Source organism: Bombus vancouverensis, chromosome 9 (genome assembly GCF_051014615.1).
Source record: "Bombus vancouverensis nearcticus chromosome 9, iyBomVanc1_principal, whole genome shotgun sequence".
In the NCBI taxonomy this organism is placed as follows: domain Eukaryota; kingdom Metazoa; phylum Arthropoda; class Insecta; order Hymenoptera; family Apidae; genus Bombus; species Bombus vancouverensis.
Window position 1 is genome coordinate 16,667,391 of NC_134919.1, and position 21,530 is coordinate 16,688,920.

Sequence of the window (21,530 nt, forward strand, 5' to 3'; positions counted from 1 at the left end):
TTATACTTTTGTTTATTATCTTACCAATTTCTTGTATTAATATCGTTCTATGTAATTAACCAAAAACAGATGTAACTGTAAACGTGATGTAAAATTAATTTCTTTATTTGACTCACGCATTGCCCCCTTAAGCATTATACAGATAACTATTTTTTTTTTCAAAATTCATCGCAAAGTATTGCAATAATCACAAAACATCGAAGATGGCAACTGAAGAATTACAATATTACAAATGTATTTTTAAATTAATTAAGAAAGAAAATACAAACGATACCGCAATAATAATTGCAAACGGAAGATAGAAAACTCAATGAAAGAAACTAACATATTAACGCGATTATTACGAACGGTAGCGAAAAAGTATAAGTTCGTCTTATATATTTCGTCACCAGACTGCGAGTATTGATGCATTTACACTAAAAAAAAAAACAAAAAAAAATAGAATTTATGCAGAAATTTGTTCCATCCACACGTTATAAACTACTTATGTACATATACTATTTGGATATTTCATATATTTGCCGTATTACATGTATTCTATGCATATTTTTACATTTTTCAATTTCCCATAAAATGCACAAAAATCCGTAATGTACCCGACACTCGCATTTTTTCATCTTTCAAACGAATAAGTACAATAATCTCCTGCAATCTCGCCAACATAATTCGAAAGCAAAATCATAATTCCAGATTTAAGAATACTAAGAAATCTTCTTTGTCGTTTACTAACATACTTCAATGAATTTCTTTAAAAATGACATAGATCATCTCACTGTGGTCAGTGCTCGATCATTGATTTACGATATTTTTTGGTACGTTTTTACGATTCTGGGAAAAGCATCTCGTAAGTAAACTCTTCCAGGATACCGTTTGTAATCCCTGTGAACGTGTTGGAAATAGCGCTCTCGATAGATGGCTTTATCTCTTTCATAAAGGAGTCGAAGTTGCTGTTGATGGCGGTGTTAACAGCTTCGCCAAGAACTGGATCACCGCCGAACAGATTTCGCAGATTCAGTTTACCACCTCCTACCGAGATTCTGGTCTTAAGTTCGGTCAGTTTCAGATAATTTTCACCGTCGCTTCTTTTTGACACCTGCATCTGCAGTTTCACCAGCGCCTTGCAATTTGTAAAATCGCCAGTCATCGGTCCGCTTCCTCGAATCTGAAGAAGGATTACTCGTCCATCCACGTCGTAATTTCCTTCGATAGAAAGATTTGGAAGGTCTAGCTCGACTACGAAGTTTAGGGTGTCCAAATTGGCTCTGCGGAAAATTGAGTGTATGAAGGATTGAAAGAATACAAGAATTTCTTAAAATTTTAAAGCGTTGAACGTCAACGTGGACTCCGATGAGCCAGATTGAAAAAGATACGCGGATACGGTATATACAGGGTGGTTGGTAACTGATGGTACAAGCGGAAAGGGGGCGATTCTACGCGAAAAAAGAAGTCGAAAATATAGAATAACAATTTTTCGTTCGAGGCTTTGTTTTCGAGAAAATCAACTTTGAATTTTCGGTCGGTACGCGTGCACTTTATCGCGTCTCGTTATAACGGATCTCACTGTAGATCGTTGTCTCGATTGACGTTATTTTTTTAAATTTTTAATTTTTATTCTATATTTTCGACTTCTTTTTTCGCGTAGAATCCCCCCCCCCCCTTTTTCCGCTTGTACCACCAGTTACTAAACACCCTGTATATTATGCGAAAATATACGTTACGGTGCAGTATATCTCGATCTATTCCGATATTCTCAGGATAAAATGTATGAAAATCTCGTGGCGATCGAAGAATATTTCCTTTTATAATTTTATATAATTTCCTATGCTCGTAAAGAACTTTTAGTTAAAATAGAAACGATTCTGATTGATAGAAACAAGGAGAATCGTTTGATTAATAAATTACACGTCACTGACATTCATCGTTTCCAAACATACGGTTTCCATCCCTTTTTGCAATTCACCTGTCACGTTCGCCATATAAATTATTTCCAACTAGAGTCACAGCAGTTCGTGTCACGGTCACTCGCGCATATGCGGAATACAAAGAGAGGATCTCTTACTGTTGTTTTATTTATTCGTTTATGAGTCACCCCGTCGGGAATCAATCATCACCAATGAATTGCATCTGATTTTCAAGACTTAAGGACGATAAATAACGAAGTATGAGACGAAACGTCGAAAAAGATATAAACCAGAAAAAGGGGAAATATAAAAAATGTGAAAGATGATTAATACTAGAACTACCATACCAGTCAAATTGATCGGTTTTACAATTTTATTTGAAAATTCCTACTTTATGTTATATCTTTTTTCCGCAATGATGTAACGACTTTCGCAACGATAACTAAAAGAATAATATAATGAATTTTATTTTGTTTTTTATGTATTCAAACTGAAACTAATTTTGTATCAAGACTACTTATACAAATACCAGTGAAAATTACTGGTACTTGTCAAAGTGTAAAAGGTTCCTACAATGTGTTTATCGAACCTCATTTAATCAGTTTCCTCGTTTTCAACAACTTGCCACGCGTTTTTCAAATTTTTACCGCCTATCATTCGATATGATGATATCGGTTATCGGGAAAATTCCGGATCGATCGCTAGATGCTAACACTAAAAATACCACACCAGTCAAATTGGCTGGTTTTACAGTTTTATTTGAAAATTCCTACTTTATGTTATATCTTTTTTCCGCAATGATATAATGACTTTCGCGAAGATAACTAAAAGAATAATATAATGAGTTTACCAGTGAAAATTACTGGTACTTGTCAAAGTGTAAAAGGGCCCTGCAATCTGTTCATCGAATCCCAATTAACCAGTTTCCTCGGTTTGTACAATTTGCCACGCGTTTTTCGAATTTTTACTGCGTATAATTCATTATAATTCATTCTTCTATATTTTTAAAAAATTACGATAAATTAGATAATCCCGATACCAAAGAATGGAATTTTTTAAGTTTCCGATTATCCGAATTCTCTGGAACATTTGAAATTAATTCGTTTCTCCTCGAGTCCAAGTTCGTCTTCGCGAACATACTTAACTGCTACGCTATACGACGTCGTCATTTCCGAATGTCATTTCAAGGCAGGTCGTTCATCGCCGAGTTCATAACATGTGTCATTACCCGGTTAATTTGACATAATGACGGAAGCCAAGTTTGTTTTATGAAACCTGCTACGCAATCTTCCTTCATATTCACTGAAATTCGTCTCGAATAATTAACTTACAGTACTGACAGTAGGTAAATCGAATTTTGCAACAACATCATTATTTTCGTAATAAACAAACTTTGTACAGTCTATAGTAAAGGGAAACATAGCAAGTTTCTAGCAATTTTAATTCACAGTCAAAATTCTATTATATACGATACTTGATACTTGTGAAATTTACTGAATACTTGAAATATTAATAACTTCATCTTTACGACGCAGAGGTACAAAAGCTAAAGTGAATTATTTTAATTATTTAAAATTTTAAATAATCGTGATCTTGTCACTTCTCGAACATGAATGCCATGCTATGATAAAAACTGATGATTGATGAATCAACGACACGTTATGGCGTCTAGACACAACGATTCTTTCACTGTTATATAGACACATCGTTCGTAATCAAGATTACAACTCAGACACAACAATGATGCTCGAATCTGACATTTTCCCTGATCCTATCGACTTTCTATTACGCAAACATAATCATATCATAAATCAGTCGCATTTACATAATTCGTAGCGCATTAAATTTTATAATAAACGACGTAACGCGTTACAACTGTAAAAGTGGAAAATTCGTCGATAAAAATTCGCTAGTAATATCTTTACTTATGGAATTTTCTTTAATTCTAATTTTTTTAAAATACGTGTATCAACAATGCCTATACTGTGAATATTTTTATATTTTTACAAACACAGGGAAAGAACCGAAGCTTAAATAGAAATTCTTCTCGTACAAAACTTATACAGGGTGGTTGGTAATTGGTGGTAGAAGCGGAAAGAGGGTGATTCTACGCGAAAAAAGAAGTCGAAAATATAGAATAAAAATTTTTCCATCGAGACAACGATCTACAGTGAGATCCGTTATAACGAGAAGCGATAAAGTGCACGCGTACCGAGCGAAAATTCAAAGTCGATTTTCTCGAAAACAAAGCCTCGAACGAAAAATTGTTATTCTATATTTTCGACTTCTTTTTTCGCGTAAAATCACCCCCTTTCCGCTTGTACCACCAGTTACCAACCACCCTGTATATTTGCGTATTTAAATGCATATCATACGATCTAGTTGTTAAAAGTATTTAAAAATATCACAGCAAAATATAATGTATCTCTCTTTAAGCGTGAAATATCAGACTTGTTAGGACGTATCATCGTATTCTTACAACAATTTAGAATCTAATGACCATTGTATATTGACTAGAAACATAAATAGTTTACGATCGGATATATTCTCAGCCGCTTCGGTTTATCGAAACATCTTGTAATTGCGGGATTCAGTGAGATCGAGAATAAAGCAACAAAGATATTATCAAGATGGGAAATGTTGTAATTATGGCAATTGATAGATCTTTGAACGATATAATATAATCTTGAATTTCCAGAAAAGTTATCGCGTGAACATTCATACCACGCGAACTGCAAACAACACGAAGAACTTCACTATTTAATCTCGTCGAAATAATTCTAACTTCAAATATGTAACTGGTTGGATTAAGAGGAATAAATCGTAATTTTTCAATTTTCTTCCACTTTGAATCTTTCAGATATTACAAATTATGAAAAGTTTCTTTTCTTATTGATTTTGCTACTTACTTCATCTTCAATAACGTGAAGTTACTGGCGCCATGAACGGTGACATTCTTCAGCATCAATTTGATGTTCCCTCCTGACGTGCCTACCAATTCGTCCAATTCCAATGGTTCCAAAGATGGTATTTTATATTCTGGTACTCCAGTCTTCAATTTGGGTTTAAGGCTATTCACACTTGCTTTTATGCAATCGGCCAAGTTCGGATCGTTCTTCTTGCAAACGTGAATGAAATCGGCTGCATGCAATTTAACAAACAAGTATTAATTATTATTTAATCACGAAATCAATATCAATGACGAAACATCTAAATCGATGATTAAATCTAAATGTCGACTGTAATTTTTCATTTTAAAATGTTTCTTCTTCTTCTTCTTGCTACAAAATGGTAGAATGGAAATTAAAATTTAAATGATTTTTATTTAATCGAAGATAAATTCAATAGTAACGTTTTTCCATAAATATGTAAATTACATCGAACATGGAGCGTGAAATGCGACAGTAAGTAGAATATGTTAACAAACAAATGTCAGCTGAAAGAATAAAACGAAAAGATAAAAAAGAAGACTACGAAGAAATATAATCATTTAAAATCTCAGTAATCCCGAAAACATAGCTAGCAATAAATAATTTTTATTTTACGTTTAATTTACAATTGTGAACGATAAATCGGAGAAAAAGCAATTTTACGAAAAATTTCAAAAATGTCTTTAATATTCTTCTAAATCGATAAAAATTGCTGGAATACAATTTCTTTGGATTCAATTACTAGAAAGTTAATTAATATTCAATATTTATATCGTTTTCATAGAATTAAATCATACGTCCAGTTGCTCTTTCTGTAATGCAAATACAAACTCGAGATAAGTTATTATTTATCTTCTGAAATTTTCAAAAAGCAACATGACGATGCTAATTACAACTTACAAATGTATGAATTCTTGTCAGGTTTACCTTGTGGTACTTTGTAACAAATTAATGACTAAACACAATCAATGTAAATTACCTGTGACAAAGATTAATAGAAACTTTTCGTTTTAGAAAACTGATTATTCTCAACGCGAGAATTGATTGTAATTTTAATAAATAAATAAATAAAAAAAAAAAAAGAAGAAAACTGATTGATCATAAGTAACTTATGTGATTTAACGTGTTGCATGTATTAAAAATTGTAGAAAATATAGAATAGATAAAAAACAAATATGTTTTCAAATATGAAAATATACAATTAAAAAGACTTGAAAATCAATAATACAATTTTTTTTGTAAATACGGTTCCTATGCATCTCACTTTCGAGAAAAATGCAGCTATTTCTTGTATTATATTGCTCACATACTCGGCTAAATTATTAAGATTAGAATGTCCATTGAAATGCGTACGTAGTAGGTGTACATACATACATTAAAATTAATTATGTGATTCATCGACTACGTGCACCCAATGACTAATTACGATTTAAAATAATCTTCCCTATCTGACTTATAATTTGAAAACTACACTGAATCTAAAAGTAAGGTAACTTCTTAAATAGGAAATGAGATTTGATAATACCACCACGTTAATTTTTAAATGACAGCTTTGTCGTTTTATAAAATTCTCGCAAACGATAAAATTATCGTGCACACATATCTATAATTTGGCAAATCAAATTAAACGTCAAAATTACGCGCGTGTTTCAATTCGTTGCTCCAGACGATACGACACATTTTCGTTTAACAGTTTCCTACAAAACTACAATAGTCACGTAAACGAATTTTCTTGTAGAATAAAATTTCAGACTCGTTTTAAAAACTTATCGATCGCACGTTAAAATATCACGTATGAAAATATTCCAAAATCCACGGTGTATTCCAAAAATATCGTAAATCGATAAATCATCGAAGATCATAAACCTTCGACTATAAATCACCAAAATTCGTGCTACGTTGCACGTAAAATTGGACCAGTAGCCGAACTATAAATGAAAACCTAAGCGATAAAATTAAAAGAGATTGATCGAAAGAATAAAAATTGCAAAGTGTCACTTACGTAGTTCGTGCGCGAAAGTAACGCCAAAAATCGCCACGATCAATCCGGCTAGCACGATTGTCTTCATTTCTTCTTCTTAAAGATTAATTTCTTGGGTCGAAGAAAATTTTGTTAAAGAGTTAAAATAAATATAAAAGTATATCTCGATCGTTGTAACGGAGAATCTCGAATGAGAACGATCGCGAATGAAAGAGCAGGGCTGTTTAGTCACCCACGAATGATCAGATCGTCGGTCTACAAGTGAATAACGCGGAGGTCAGCCTCAAGTCCTTATAGTTCTACCTTTCTCCCCTCTCTGCTGTTATTCGTCGATGATACTTGCTCTAGAGCATCCAGATCAACGTGCTGGAGGACATTACGAATTCTCAACATGTGATCTTGACAAGGCGTGTGTTGCGATATTTTTTATCTTATACACGTTAAAATGTGCATATTCATGCGAGCTATACATTCTACAACTCAATTTATCTTTCCATTAATTACTCGGACGAACTTTAATCCGTTAAAGGTCAGTGTCGTATTAACGCGATTTATTTGCAATTTTTGTTAGTTTATCTACGTTATTTATTACATATGAAATAACACACGCGTATTGTAATAATATACACGTGATATAACTATAATAATATTATATAATAACGACGAAAGAAAAAATTCATAAAATTCTTGAAATTTCCAATTATAATTCGTTCTCGACCAAACTATTTCAATGTTTATCGGAGATTTACGAATTACGAAACATTTACCCTACATTATGCAAGTATGACAGACTAGCTTTATTTTTTTAATCACGGAAATCTATTCTGTTTTTATAGTTTGTAAATTATTTCATTTCCGTTTCCCAATGATGTTGCGTTTCCACGTTATTATGTCTTGTAGCTACTACGCCACTACGTGATCGATAATGAACTTCCTGTTGAGCGAATTCGCTTATCCGAACATGAAATTGTATTATTTCAGCGAGAAACGATAGATTGCGGGGGAAGTCAGTGAACCTTAGTTACATAAATTATTTGTCCTTCGTTGACTTTTAAGTAAATGGAATTCTATTACACTGATGTATTAGAAGATTCGTTCGAGATGTACAAGCAGTGTCTAAGAGGAAATTCCAAGATCTAATGGATCCTAGAGTGCTCTAATGCTTGAATTTCTAATACATACGTTTTTAAATTTGACTTTTTCATTTTACTTTGGCGTGTCGAGTACAAGAATTTTATTTCGAGTATCGTACAAATTACAAGAAACATTTAATCGAATGGATCAGTCGTTGAAATTAATGCAGAATATGGTTTAAACGATTATAAAAAAAATCTACAACCTTTCAAAATCTGAGCATAATAATGATAATACTTTACTTTGCTTCCATCTCGTTGTTAATTTCATCTATAGTTGTTCACCTTCGTGTTCGCCAACGAACATTTAAAATTTCTGTTTTATTCATAAGATTTTCAATTCACATTTTCATTCGTATAATGATGTTTCCATAGATCTTCCTTACAACGAGTTAACCATACATCTTCATATTTTTTCGATTAATTTCCATCATTATGCAATACAAAAAGAAACAAAACTGTTGGCTCGTGTTGACTCATTCCTGAAAAATGCAACGACACCTAAGGAAAACTTTTTCTCCTATCCAAGATTTTTTCTGTCTTGTCATCATCACCTACAATGTTTTTCAATTTCCATCATAAAAACTGATAAACTATCTCGCCTGCGACGCAATTCGCTACTATTTCAATAAAAACATTGAATAAGTAGGTGGTTAATCGTCATCTTGCACTGTTTAATTGCTTAATACCAATATCCATATGCAGTAGGATGATCATATTGTTGTTAAAGCCACTTGCATTAAATGATGATTTCACACTAATTTTCAAATGAAAATCTAGTCGTGCCTAGTTTTTGTTGTTTTTGCAGATTGTAAACATACGTTTGGCAAGATCGTTAGAAAAATGATCTTTTACATGCGCGTTATTTTCTTATCATCACGCTGTGGCTCTAATAATTTGGTGGTTCCCTTATTTTTTTTACAATTACAACAAAAGTCTATTAGCTTTATTTCTTTCTATTGCTGCTATCACAGACTAAAACCATACTACCATTTCGTGTGTTTCATTCGATATTTTTATAATTTTACTTTCTGATCACGGTGCTATGTTACGTTGTATCCTTTTACGATTTCACCACGTGCGACTGTATTAAGGAAATTTAAGAAAACCGTTTATCAAAATTAAAGGTTTACGAAGATACGATACCGAAGAGAAGAAGAGAATGAAATTATGTATCAATTTCTATAAAAATACGATCAATTACGCTTTCGTGTTCCTACGCGAAAAACGTTATTATTAGCTCAAGTATACAATGCCTGATGTATACCGAATAATTGCACATGCTTATTCATACGTCTTTTTACATTTATAAAAGTTACATTTCCGATCATTAGACTGCGGTCGTTTATGCAAATGCATATTTTTACGAACAAGGATATTTCCGCAGATATATTTCTTTTTTAACTACTGAATATATTACAAGGACGACTGTGTTTTGAATATTTTTTACATTTTTATTTATTTTGTACATCAGATATCTATATATTGCCCATAAATGTTGTAGCATTACATTTCCCATAAATATACATAAAGATACACGATCTACCGATCACCGTGCATTATGCCGACATCAGAAAATCCACTTACGATATAAACATTATCAATTCTTGCATAAATGTAGGATTACAATACAAAACTATATATTTACTCATATCTCGTATCTATCCTACAAGATAATTTGATATTTTCGTAAATAATTTTTAATTATATATTCGTGCATTTTATTCTACATAGGAACAAAATTCTGATTATGCGGAAATACGAAATGACCTCGTAAAGAAAAGTAAAAAGAGAAAGAGAGAGAGAGAGAGAGGATAGGATAAAAATAGCCATCCTTCGCCACGGAAGAAAGAAACCTCGCAAATTTACTGTATCGCGTATAATTGGAATGATTTTTACGAAAAACGTGCGTACACGTGGAGTGAACGTGCTCGAAAAGAAGCAAATGTTCGCAGGGAAGCATATGCACGTGATGTATCAAGGTAGAAATAGTATTTTGACCCTGTCCTTCGACGACGTCGTCGAGTATCACGAGCCGGTTGGCCGGTTTTTCGTTTGTCCGCGTCCCTTTCTTGGAAAACAGGCAACGACCAGCAGTCGTTGCTAGAGGAAAGACAATACGCATTTAGAATATTAGTAGATCGAGGTAGCGTAGTCGTGCTTTTTAGCGCGTCCGCCACATTGAAACGCGTCATAGAGATGATTTGTCCATTTTGATTCTTCGAGAGCGTATCTGTTCGATGAAATCAACGCTATGGAGCGACGAAAGGGAAACAATGCTCCGTTATTAGGATCTCTTCATCACGCTGCATATAAACGACCGACAGAGATTTAAATAAGAAGAGAATATCTTCGTATTTAGATTTGCTTGATTTAGGAATTTTTAATGAAATTTTGCTTGAACGTAAAAACATACTGTCCCCTATAGATAAGCAATCATTTAAAAAACATTTCATTTACCAAATTAAAATTTAATCCCGAAAACCTATTTAGAAGTAAAATTTCACTTGAGACTCTTCGCCAAATTAAATATGAATAACAAGATAGGTTGCCAGCTTGCTTGAATTCGTATTTGTGAATAATTAGCAAAAACAGGTTTCTCTCAGAAGTGAATAGCGATTTTTAAAAGAAAAAGAGATTGTAAAAAAAAATAAATCCATTGCTTTAAACATGCCATTAGTGGTGTAGAAGAGTTAAAGAAGAAAACAAATAAATCTAATACATCCTAATTGGACTATTTATGAGTAAACGGTTTAACGTTGAAAGAATTAATTGACAATTTGAAAAATAGAATCGAAATGGAGTTTGTCAAATTTCATTAAAATTTCTTGCCGAATTCTATAAACGTTTGTGAAATATAATTAAATGTAATACAGTTTTGGCAAGGACGCCTATTTTTAACTATTTACTATAACGAGTTATAAAATTTCAGCAAAGATAAACGATTCTCCATTAGTTGTAATCTAACGTTATTTACTCCAAAGAACAAAACTCTCAAAAACGGTATTTTATGTAACGATAATTTATTTCAATTATATTATAATTTAGATTATTAAAAATAACGAACTTATTTCTCTGGATATGTTTTAACGCTTCTTATATAATATTACACATAAATAATAACAAGCTTACGTATAAATATGAATCAATGTATCGAGCATTCCTTCAGAAAAAATTTCAGCAAAATGTCATGGAAATATCAAAATGATCATAAAGAAAATTACTGTTGAAAAATAAGAAATAAATGGTCGATATTGAGAGAAAAAAAGTTTCGTGTCCCCTACTGTTTAATTTCATTCGTGTTTCTTTCCATTATCATATCCAAAAGCAAATGCCGAAAACGAATACTTTCTCGTTAATTGTAGGATTGCGTTATAAAAATTGCCACCTTCGAATCGTGTTGTTCGAGTTAAACCACAATAAGAACATAAACTCAAGGAGTACCAGTGTCTTTATCTGCTTCTTTAAAAACATGAATTATTGATTACCTTTTTTATAAACGTTGGCAGAAATATTATTTACATGTATTTGTGTGTGTATTAATTTACACGTGAAAATATTCTTACAACTATAGTACTTTTATGCATGTAAATAATTATTTTATGATTAATCGAGGAATACTACAACATCTTAGATTAAGAATACAAATTTTCCTGCATCTTATCTGTTATAACCTGAATAATTCTTGCGTGCGATATATATACCTATGTATATTTTATATATATTTTATGTCGTGTAATTAACAATCATATCTGGTTTGGTACTTTCTCTGTTTACTACATTGGAACGAGTTAAAAAAATCGGAAGTTTAATTTTTCTTCTGGACAAGACCGAAAAAATGATCTGAAGGTAACGAGTTGTTTCAGCGACGAACAATGTCATTTACGATTAAAAATTAACAAATATTATTTTTCACCTTTCTCCGTTCTTTGCAGACGTGATACGTTGCAAAAGTGATACGGTTTTTATTACAAGAAGAGAATATCTTCTATCCTTGTACAACGTACAAATATTATATTTCATATTATAAGAGAAGACATGGAAAGGAAAAACAGTGAAATTAACGATCAACCGATCGCATTGTAAGTTTATTTTGTCATTTCGTGCGCATGATTCGATATTAATTAGATCATGTGACCAATCATATTGGTAATTTCATTAATTTTTCTCGTCTGCCATCCGAGGAACAATGACGGGCGTGCATAATCATCTTCACGAAAGGCTCCGGAACTTCGGAACGTCGCAAACGTCGAAATCATTAATTATTCTTCTCGTTTCTTCTATTTTGTATAGTTTCCACGAACTCTATTAAAAGTCACGACACTCGTTCATTGAAATTGATAAATTGCAAGATGACAAATAGACACGCTTGTAACGAGACGTTTCATTGAAGAAATTATTAAATTTAGTGAAGCAAGCAGCGTAATAGTTGTCATTTATCTTTTACCGTGTGTTGCATTAAATTTCTATTCAAATATCATGAATTGTTAATACAATATAATTAGCTTAGTTAAATGGATTGTAAATATTACAAATGCGTGAAATATCATGTAAATGGAAATAGCACGAGTTAAATATCGACTATATACAATTTTAGAATTTAAAACGTTAACTTGGAAAACATTTTCCGATTCTATATTTAAGGCTATTAAATTTTGTACGTATAGTAGCTACGAAAAATAATTACGCGCACCTTTGCTTCTCAATGATGCACTTTTCATCGGGTTTTACATTTCGTTTTCGTAATATTACATTTTTGCACCCGTATGAAAGTTTTACCAAATAATACGAAATTCCATATACCTGGATATAATTAATTAGTACGTAAATATCATAATAAACACAACGACGCGCAAATACCTTTCGCAGACGCTGTGGATTCATCCGTTTGAGTTTGAAAAATGATGACTTTTCGCTTATTTCGTTAACAAACGTGTGTGACAAAAGTGAACGATGCCTTCTCGTATTAAATGTGTAAGTTTGCCGTAATGTTACAAACGATTATTTCTTCAAACTGCCTTCTTCTCTCTAATATTCTATTCGTCGACGTACTGAGAGGATTTTAAGATTGTATACGTTCTAAATACGAAACGTGTACACGTATAGTGAATAATTCATAAATCATAGGATTTTCCTTCGTGGAAATTCCTATTTTAATATGTAATTAGCGATTGCAATTTCGATTCATTTTACACGTGTTATTTGCAATCATACATACATATGTAACGACCATTGCATCATAATTCTTAAATACCAGAAAATAAACTGTTTCTAGCTTCGTATTAATAACGTCGTTCGATCTGTTTTTCAGTCTAAAATAGATTTGAAAGCTCATTATAGAATTCGGTAGAAACGAAATAGTCAAAACACATGGGAGAATATAAAACGAATGATAACGCGAAACGTATAACATGAAGCAAGGTATACAAAAATATATTGTGTGAAGCACACGTTATAAACTAAAAAATGAAAACGGAGAAAGCTGCGATCGTTACGAATGCCAATTTACTGGCACGATAAGAATATTAAACGATAATTCAGCTTCCGTCATTCTCATTCTTCAGTTAGTCATAAATCGTAACAATGCAATCGATGAACACGCGAATACATAACATAACGTGATTAGTCCAATTCGATGGCATTTAAATTGTTATTGCAAATCATCCATTCCTTAGAACTATCATACATACACTTACATAATGTCTACAACATTTTACATTCGTATAAGTGACATAAATAATGCGAAAGTAAGCTTATCAGGTTGAAATACCTTAAGTTCGAATTACTTCAAGATTCGAAATTATCGCAGCTCGACTAATTTAATCTTATGTTTAATAAAAAACTGTAAAAATTAACTGTATAACTTTAATCTCAGCCACGGTACGTTTTACACCACAATACAGCTGCTTTATAATAATAAATGCAGGACACTATCTTATGAAAATTAGCAATAGACTGGCTTTCAACATTGTGATTCTCAGTCGTCGATTTTAACAAAATACAAATTTAAATACAAATTATATACAAATTAATAAATATTTATAAAACTCAATTTTGCTGCCCATTTCATCCGTTTCCTAGTGGACAAAAAAATCTTCTAAAAAAGAAAAGAACATAAAGATAACATTTTCGTCGTTGTATCTTTCGTATGCATAAACTTCTTATTTTTTAATCGATGCGTCGCAAGATATTTGGTGATCCTTTTTCCTTAAGTGACTATCGACAGATATGATGCAATTTTAATCGATTCAATCGATGATCCACGCATCGTACGGTACCTGAGCAAAGATCCTCTCAACGAAGCTTGTCATTACCTGAACTAATTTCCTCCTTAGATCAGGTTTCATCTCTTTTAACAATTCTTGGCTGTTGGTGTTAATGAAGAGATTTAATGCTGCCACTGAAATAACATAGAGAAAGAAAAACTCTTATTAAACATGATTAAACACGGTAATTAAGATTGTTTGAGATCGACTTTAACGCTCACATCCGATAGAACCAAGATTTTATGTAAGCTTATACGCATAATACCACGATTTTCATGAATGTTTACATGTACATACAGCATGTTATACATACAGCAATTTACTCGTTGATTTCCATCAAAAACTGATTGCTTAGATAGATATTCAGTTGATTTGTAGAAGAAGAACACACCATTAGAAAGACTAAGATAAACTTAAAGTAAATTACTAATAATTATATCATTTGGTGGTGAAGAAGATTCTCCGCTTTTGCCGTTTACGTAACAGTCTCGCTTAGTAGTTAAACAAAGAAATAAAATAATGTTTTACTTCTAACGTTTTTCTTATTTTAAATATCATAATTCTATCAAGTAAGACGACTCTGTTGTTGGAAGAGTTCGCTCTTAGAATGAATTTTTGAGAAAATCAAGAATCTTTTAAATATACATAGATATGTACGCTTAATACGCGTATGTCGTTCTTCTAGCAAACTGACTGTAAAGATCTCTATCGATATATTCGTCACCCTTTTTACAAAATTGGCAACGCTATAATCTATTCGATCAAAGGTCGATCAAATTTGAAACGTAGTTTTTACCGAATTAAATTACATTTTGAACAGTTAAATCTTAGTTAAGATTAGTGCATACATTTGCGTGATTTAATCCATTAATTCTGTAGAAAAAAACTTACGAATAATGGCGTTGCTGTCACGAACATTTTCGACGCCCATCTTAATATTCTGCACGCTAAAGTCCATTTTAAGTTGCTGCAACCTTAAATAATTGCGACCTTGAGCAGCGAATGGCTTCGCCCGGATGAATACTTTTGCCTTTACACCTTCTGTAATCATAAAAAGATTTGCTTTTAAATCTAAGTAGATCTTTTTTTTTATATACTTGACAGGTAGAATTCTAAGCAATTTTTTTCCATTAATCACAGAATTTATACGCTTATAAATCCTGCGAAAATTATACTATTTCCCTACCAATAGCAAAAATTTATGTTTGAAGATCTGCACATTGACCAAGAGGTTTGCGCTCTGCGTTGCAAACAGCAAAGTGCAATTATACCAAACTGGTTGCATTCTACAAGGCGAATTAATTAGAGGTCAACGTTACCATTCGCGCGAAGATAAGCTCAGTGTCTCTCACGATGCACACATTGTCCATATCTTTTTACGTTTCTTTAGGTAAACATTTTGTGTCGCATTAAACGAAAAGAACTTATATTTTTCACACTTTTTCAACAATTTATTACCATATTTTCATTGAAAACTATCTCTCAATACTTTGAAATGAACGAATGTATGATAAATTAAAAATGTATACACAGAGTGGTTGGTAATTGGTGGTACAAGCGGAGAGGGGGTGATTCTACGCGAAAAAAGAAGTCGAAAATATAGAATAAAAATTTAAAAAATTAAAAAAATAACGTCAATCGAGACAACGATCTACAGTGAGATGCGTTATAACGAGACGCGATAAAGTGCACGCGTACCGACCGAAAATTCAAAGTCGATTTTCTCGAAAACAAAGCCTCGAACGAAAAATTTGTATTCTATATTTTCGACTTCTTTTTTCGCGTAGAATCACCCCCTTTCCGCGTGTACCATCAGTTACCAACCACTCTGTGTATGTATACAATTCTGAATAATTTTGTTGTATAAATAAATAAATCGACTATAGGATTATTGTATTATTCATATTTGTATCTTACGTATGCCGAATTTTTGAAAGAATTTTTAAATTCTTATGTGAATTAATTTTTCCGAGTAAAAGAATACCAGCCTTTTGTTTTCTCTTCTAAAAACGGGTGTTGTATTACGCAAATGAAGAATCTTTAACATCAGTGTTTATGTACTTTTCCAATTCATTACAGATACTTCATTGCTACTCAATCTTCCGGCACTGGAAGATAATTTTTAGCAAAAGAAAATCTTTTCTAAAAATTTTTTCTGTTAATATGGAACAATGTTATCGTTAAAATTATCGTTTCTATAATTAAATAGACATTGTTGCGAATTCGGCACAGTATTGCCTGCGGTACGGAACATAAAAATCAGCTGAAAACAAATTTCCATTACGTCGATGGTGAAAGTTGAGGACGCTAGTGACTTTTACCTTTTCACTTAGCCCACGATGTTCCACCATCGCTGTTTATTTATCTCTTCAATTATAATTGCTCACCGTCACAACCCGCTTCTACTCGCAGCCATCTAATTGATACTTTATCTCATGAGTAACCCATTTGAACTCGAATCATTTCACTCGAAGTATCTATTCTACGGTTCATCGTAGTATTCTACGGCTCTTGCAATTGTAACGTTCGATAGTTTACCAATGTTGGTACGATAGGCAAATTTAACATTTCGATAATTAGATTAACGTTATTTAACCCAGCAATCGAAATTCAATCTTACGTAGAATACAGGAAAATTTACCATCTATACGGTTGCAAATTTCTGATATTGCAATTCTTTACGATAATTCGACTATCGGCAAAGCAAAAGTGTTGGCAATCTTTACGATTCGTCTTAACTACAGCGATCAGGGCCGGCGCAAGGCAGGTTCAACGCGTTTGCCGGAACCCGGCCCCGCGTTTTGAGAGGCAGCGCAATTAAAAAACACCGATTTTGATTAACTTTTTACAGGATGACGATACCATTAACAGATGCAAGACATTTTTTTAGTAGCGACGATTCAGTTTAAAGGAGTGACAAAAATCATGACAGTTTAGTGTAACTCCATAAAGTCCTCGTATTCTGGATTCTACTTTAGATAAAAAGATCCAGGCATTTTCAGAGAAATGTACTATTTTGGGGAAATTAAACTACATCAATGGTTTTTTGCAAAAGTCATACACGATTACAAATTGTCTACTTACATTGAAGTTTTTGTCCCTTGAAAGCGAATTAAGCATGCGAAAAAATATTATTCGGATTTGTTTAAAAAACTGCTTATAAAAAATATATAATACGTAACAGCATTCGTAAATAAGTAATTGCTCGTTGTAAAATTTAAGTGTAGGATTTGAATGTGTATTCAGGCCCCGCAAACGGGCACGCCGGCCCTGACACTGATATTTGCTATATCAATATACAGGGTGGTTGGTAACTGGTGGTACAAACGAAAAGGGGGTGATTCTACGTGAAAAAAGAGGTCGAAAATATAGAATAAAAAATTTTGTTTAATTCCTTTTTTTTTTAATTTTTCCATCGAGACAACGATCTACAGTGAGATCCGTTATAACGAGACGCGATAAAATGCACGCGTACCGAGCGCAAATTCAAAGTCGATTTTCTCGAAAACGAAGCCTCGAACGAAAAATTTGTATTCTACATTTTCGACTTCTTTTTTCGCGTAGAATCACCCCCTTTTCGATTGTACCACCAGTTACCAACCATCCTGTACACTTTATTACCACGTTAATAATCAGTAAATATCACAGATTACCACTACATTCTCCATTGACAATTACGTTAAAAATAACTATCGTTCCTTACCATATTCACCCCAATAGTCACCAGCACCGCTGGCTTTCACCAACAGCAAGGTACCGCTAGACCTGTACTTGGCAGCAGCTCTGATTTTCGGAATGCTGAGGGCTAATTGCAGCTGCACCTCGTCTTCCGATAATCTGGCCCTCAAACCAGTCACTCGTAACGTAGAAACTCCTCTTGCTGTAATGTTCTTAAACTGAGCCCTGTAGCCATCCGGTCCCCCACCAAGTGCGATATGGAGTTCGTCAAGGATAATGGGTTCCACCTCTGGATAGCCCAATTGCGGTAAACCTGAGGTTCGATAATCGCTAAATTAACACGTTCGATCTGTATCAGGCAGTTTGAAGTTAATTTCGTGTTTTCTTTGGTTATCGTCGAAATTAGGAAATTTAAATATCGTTTAAATATCGAACGATGCGAAAGAAAATTTTGGGATGGTTGAAAATACTCGAGAAAATTGATGTGTTTTGATTTATATTTAGAGAGATATAAAAGATATCTTTTTTCCATTTCACGTGTTGCAGATGTGAATGAACGTGAATTTTGTGCTTATAATTAAAAGGAACAGCGAAAGGAGGAAAAAGATTAATCGATCGATTGCAGCTCTGTCTACGTTTGTTTATTGTTATATCATTTATCAAGAATAGCAAGAAAAAAATTCTTATAAATGTCAGATAAAGATGAACGCTTCGATGTTAAAAATTCCTGCGATGTTTTATTCAATGTTCTCGAGTAAACCGAGCCTATTCCATCGTACTGCAACGCGTAGTTCTAGTGGAATGTAGGACACTGGGTGACCATTCGAATACACCGTTATAACCTGCTTCTTTGGCGCTCGATGTTTCTTTTTTTCACTCGTTCTCAACGATACCACGTGCTCCCGCAATCTGTAATTCCCGACTTTCGACTTCCGTATTTTTCACCGCATGACACGCGAATCCTACTTTTAGAAAATGGGTCTACGGATCTCGGGCAAGTGTGTAATGCAACTTGGTCACTGCGATCTATCAGGTGTCTTGCGGCGAATGATCGAGAGAAAAGTCACAGATTCCAGATACGAACGAAATTTAGAGTTGAATGAAACGATCGAAATAAAATTTTATCGGAGAACGTGTTTTTTCATATTTTCAGAAAAGAGTTTGTTAAGGGTAGGAGAGAACAATTGTTTATTTGCAAATATATTTATAAATATCGGAGAAATTATTTTGATACATTTGGAAAAAGTAAGATACCTTTACGTAAGCGATCATTGTACCTTTTAAAGTCTTATACGTATTAAGCAAGAACTCGACGTATACGAGGTTAGTGTATGTTTAAGTAACAATAAATAAAACGGAATAAATCGAAATAAATCGTAAAACGTGTAGACGATTATCGACTTACTAAATAACAGGTAAAATGTCTGAAGATAATTAAACTAAACATTTGTTTAACGATTAAACTTTACAGTTTAGTTCTAGAGTTACGTTAATTCCGCAATTACGTAATTATGCGTAGTAGAATATCGATATTCCCATGAGAGTTTCTACAAGATAGGTACCGTTAGAAGAGGATTTTGATCCCGGCACTCTTCCCGAGGTAGTCTCTGTAGCAACACTAAAAAGTGTAAAACACGCGTAACTTTTTCAAAATCCTGCTTTCGCTAAAAATTTACAATCCGAAGGATACTCAACAAGTATAATTTTCCTATCTATTTTAAGATTTCTGCTAACAAACGTTTAATCGATATATTCCGTTAAAAACCTAAATACACGCGGATGATAAATATTAACAATATTAAAAATCAGACGTTAATCTAGGTTAAATTAATTATTCCACTAAACTTGGCCAAAAAGTTTAACGCAAATAATTTCTTACCATGCCGGAAGTGTTCGGTGAGAGCATTGGCTGACCTAGCGAGGCAACTCTCGATATTGTAGTCCCTGCTGGAGCAAGGTTCTAAAAACTCTAATCCTCTGTATCTACCGATGGCCTGTACGCCGATCAGCAACGAACACGCGCACACCAACAAGATGCTCTTCATCGTTGTCTTCGGTTTCAGATCGTTGGCTCCTGTATGTCGACGTTCCCCGAACCTTCTCCGTGTCGATCGAATTTCTCCGCGTGGAATGACCGACGGTCAGGGATGCGCCAAGCCTTATAGCACCTTGACATTGCCCCCGCTTTGCCTTCGACGCTTGTACACGAAGAACAAAACAGAATCCAACGATGGATCGAGCACCTCCCTTTTGAAGGACTTTCTTCGATGTCGAAATTAAGCACTGACGAGTTGTTTGTGAATTAAGTTCCGAAAACATTGCGTTACACGGGCTTCGTAGTAGCATAGTTATAGATAAGCAAATCGATTAACTCGACGAAACGAAAGCTAAAGAAAATCGACGAAACAAAAGGTAAAGAAAATCGACGAAATTATATTAGGACAAGCATAGGTCAAGTGCTTTAGCATTGCATATCGTAACATGTTATTTTCTATTAGTATGTAACAGAATATTCTTGTATTTAACGTGGTGTTCGTTTATTTTACTATATTGATATTTGTATACCGATATTGATACCGATACAATAATGTATTTTTCAATGCGCGTAAAACAGCGAACAGACTTAACGCAATGGTACAGAAGTTTTTGAAAGAGTTCAGAAATGACACAGTCGAAAGTCGACGTCGGTAAAACAGCGCCGCCGGTAAACGATAGCACCGCTGGTGACTTCAACGCGCGTATAAAGATGCAACCGTTAGGCTTCGACGATTAGATCGCGGACTAGAATTTTTAAACCTACAATTTTTTTAATTTGTACAATGCTTTTTCTAAACTATTTACGGTTATTTAGAAATTAATTGTAATACGAAAAATTATCCGTTAGAGAAATTAAATTAGCATAGATATAGCGTTTTCTTCTGCAAAGCAAAGTATCCAAATGCATTACAATATTAAGCGTATATTATAAATTAGTATCGTATTAATATATTTATTCCGTTCGAATTTATTTCGATGTTATTTAAAAAGAAAAATTGTAATTGCAAACGATCCTTATTTTACAAAATTATTATAGCCGCGAATGTCGTATATCGATACATGGAAAATAAAAGCTGGTAAAAAGATTTCGTCTTCTTCAGGATTAATTTCGTTCAGGATCGTTACGTTGTATAGAGGTCGATGTTTACAGCGTTTCTCGTGATGGCGTTAGAAAGCGCAAGCTGGTCTCCGAAGAAACAATTCTCATAAATTCGTACTTTCCTCCTTCTTTCTTCTCTGAAAGCATTGCATCGACGCGATCGATACAGAGCACGATACGTGTTAATTATTTTAGTGGCTAACTTTCTCACAGTTTCCATAGTCGCGACTTTCTTCTACCCGTGGAAAACGATAGAGACGAACTGATATACGAAAAGTGGCGCTAATCACCGACATTGTCGAGATTCTTACGAATTTCTAGTTACAACTAGGTATATGGCTTAACAAAATAGATAACAAAGTATCTTGGAAACACGGTTTGTCAATGAACTAATCTTCCCTTGAGAAGCTTGCTGATCTTCGAAGTAAATGGCAATTTTCTACAGAAAGAAATTAATTTACAGAAATTAATTCTCTGGAAGATTGTTATCGTTTCGAGAACTATG

General features: G+C 33.4%; 2 protein-coding genes and 1 long non-coding RNA gene across 3 annotated transcripts; all 3 read right to left on the reverse strand.

The window, feature by feature from the left end:
- Nucleotides 1-89: 89 nt before the first annotated feature.
- On the reverse strand, nucleotides 90-7,092 carry LOC117158899 (circadian clock-controlled protein daywake). The gene is made up of 3 exons (XM_033338284.2): nucleotides 6,834-7,092; nucleotides 4,811-5,042; nucleotides 90-1,262 (listed from the first exon to the last, which is right to left on the reverse strand). Exons 1-3 carry the CDS (start codon nucleotides 6,898-6,900, stop codon nucleotides 821-823), a joined length of 741 nt encoding a protein of 246 aa, XP_033194175.1. The 5' UTR covers nucleotides 6,901-7,092; the 3' UTR covers nucleotides 90-820.
- Nucleotides 7,093-11,084: 3,992 nt separating this feature from the next.
- Nucleotides 11,085-12,869, reverse strand: LOC143303203 (uncharacterized). Its single transcript, XR_013059293.1, has 3 exons — nucleotides 12,806-12,869; nucleotides 12,639-12,748; nucleotides 11,085-12,411 (listed from the first exon to the last, which is right to left on the reverse strand). It is a non-coding gene; the product is annotated as an uncharacterized LOC143303203 (long non-coding RNA).
- Nucleotides 12,423-21,455, reverse strand: Jhbp2 (Juvenile hormone binding protein 2). The gene is made up of 4 exons (XM_033338258.2): nucleotides 19,769-21,455; nucleotides 17,915-18,202; nucleotides 15,103-15,252; nucleotides 12,423-14,345 (listed from the first exon to the last, which is right to left on the reverse strand). Exons 1-4 carry the CDS (start codon nucleotides 19,932-19,934, stop codon nucleotides 14,194-14,196), a joined length of 756 nt encoding a protein of 251 aa, XP_033194149.1. The 5' UTR covers nucleotides 19,935-21,455; the 3' UTR covers nucleotides 12,423-14,193.
- Between the last annotated feature and the right edge of the window lie 75 nt (nucleotides 21,456-21,530).

Bases quoted from the DNA above. Each gene is read 5' to 3' on its own strand.
- LOC117158899 (XM_033338284.2), bottom strand. From the start codon at position 6,900: ATGAAGACAATCGTGCTAGCCGGATTGATCGTGGCGATTTTTGGCGTT. The intron at 5,043-6,833 runs GTAAGTGACACT...AATTGCATGCAG, and splicing joins TACTTTCGCGCACGAACTAC to CCGATTTCATTCACGTTTGC. The intron at 1,263-4,810 runs GTAAGTAGCAAA...AATTTTCCGCAG, and splicing joins TTCACGTTATTGAAGATGAA to AGCCAATTTGGACACCCTAA.
- Jhbp2 (XM_033338258.2), bottom strand. From the start codon at position 19,934: ATGAAGAGCATCTTGTTGGTGTGCGCGTGTTCGTTGCTGATCGGCGTA. The intron at 18,203-19,768 runs GTAAGAAATTAT...ATCGAACCTCAG, and splicing joins CACCGAACACTTCCGGCATG to GTTTACCGCAATTGGGCTAT. The intron at 15,253-17,914 runs GTAAGGAACGAT...TTATGATTACAG, and splicing joins TGACTATTGGGGTGAATATG to AAGGTGTAAAGGCAAAAGTA.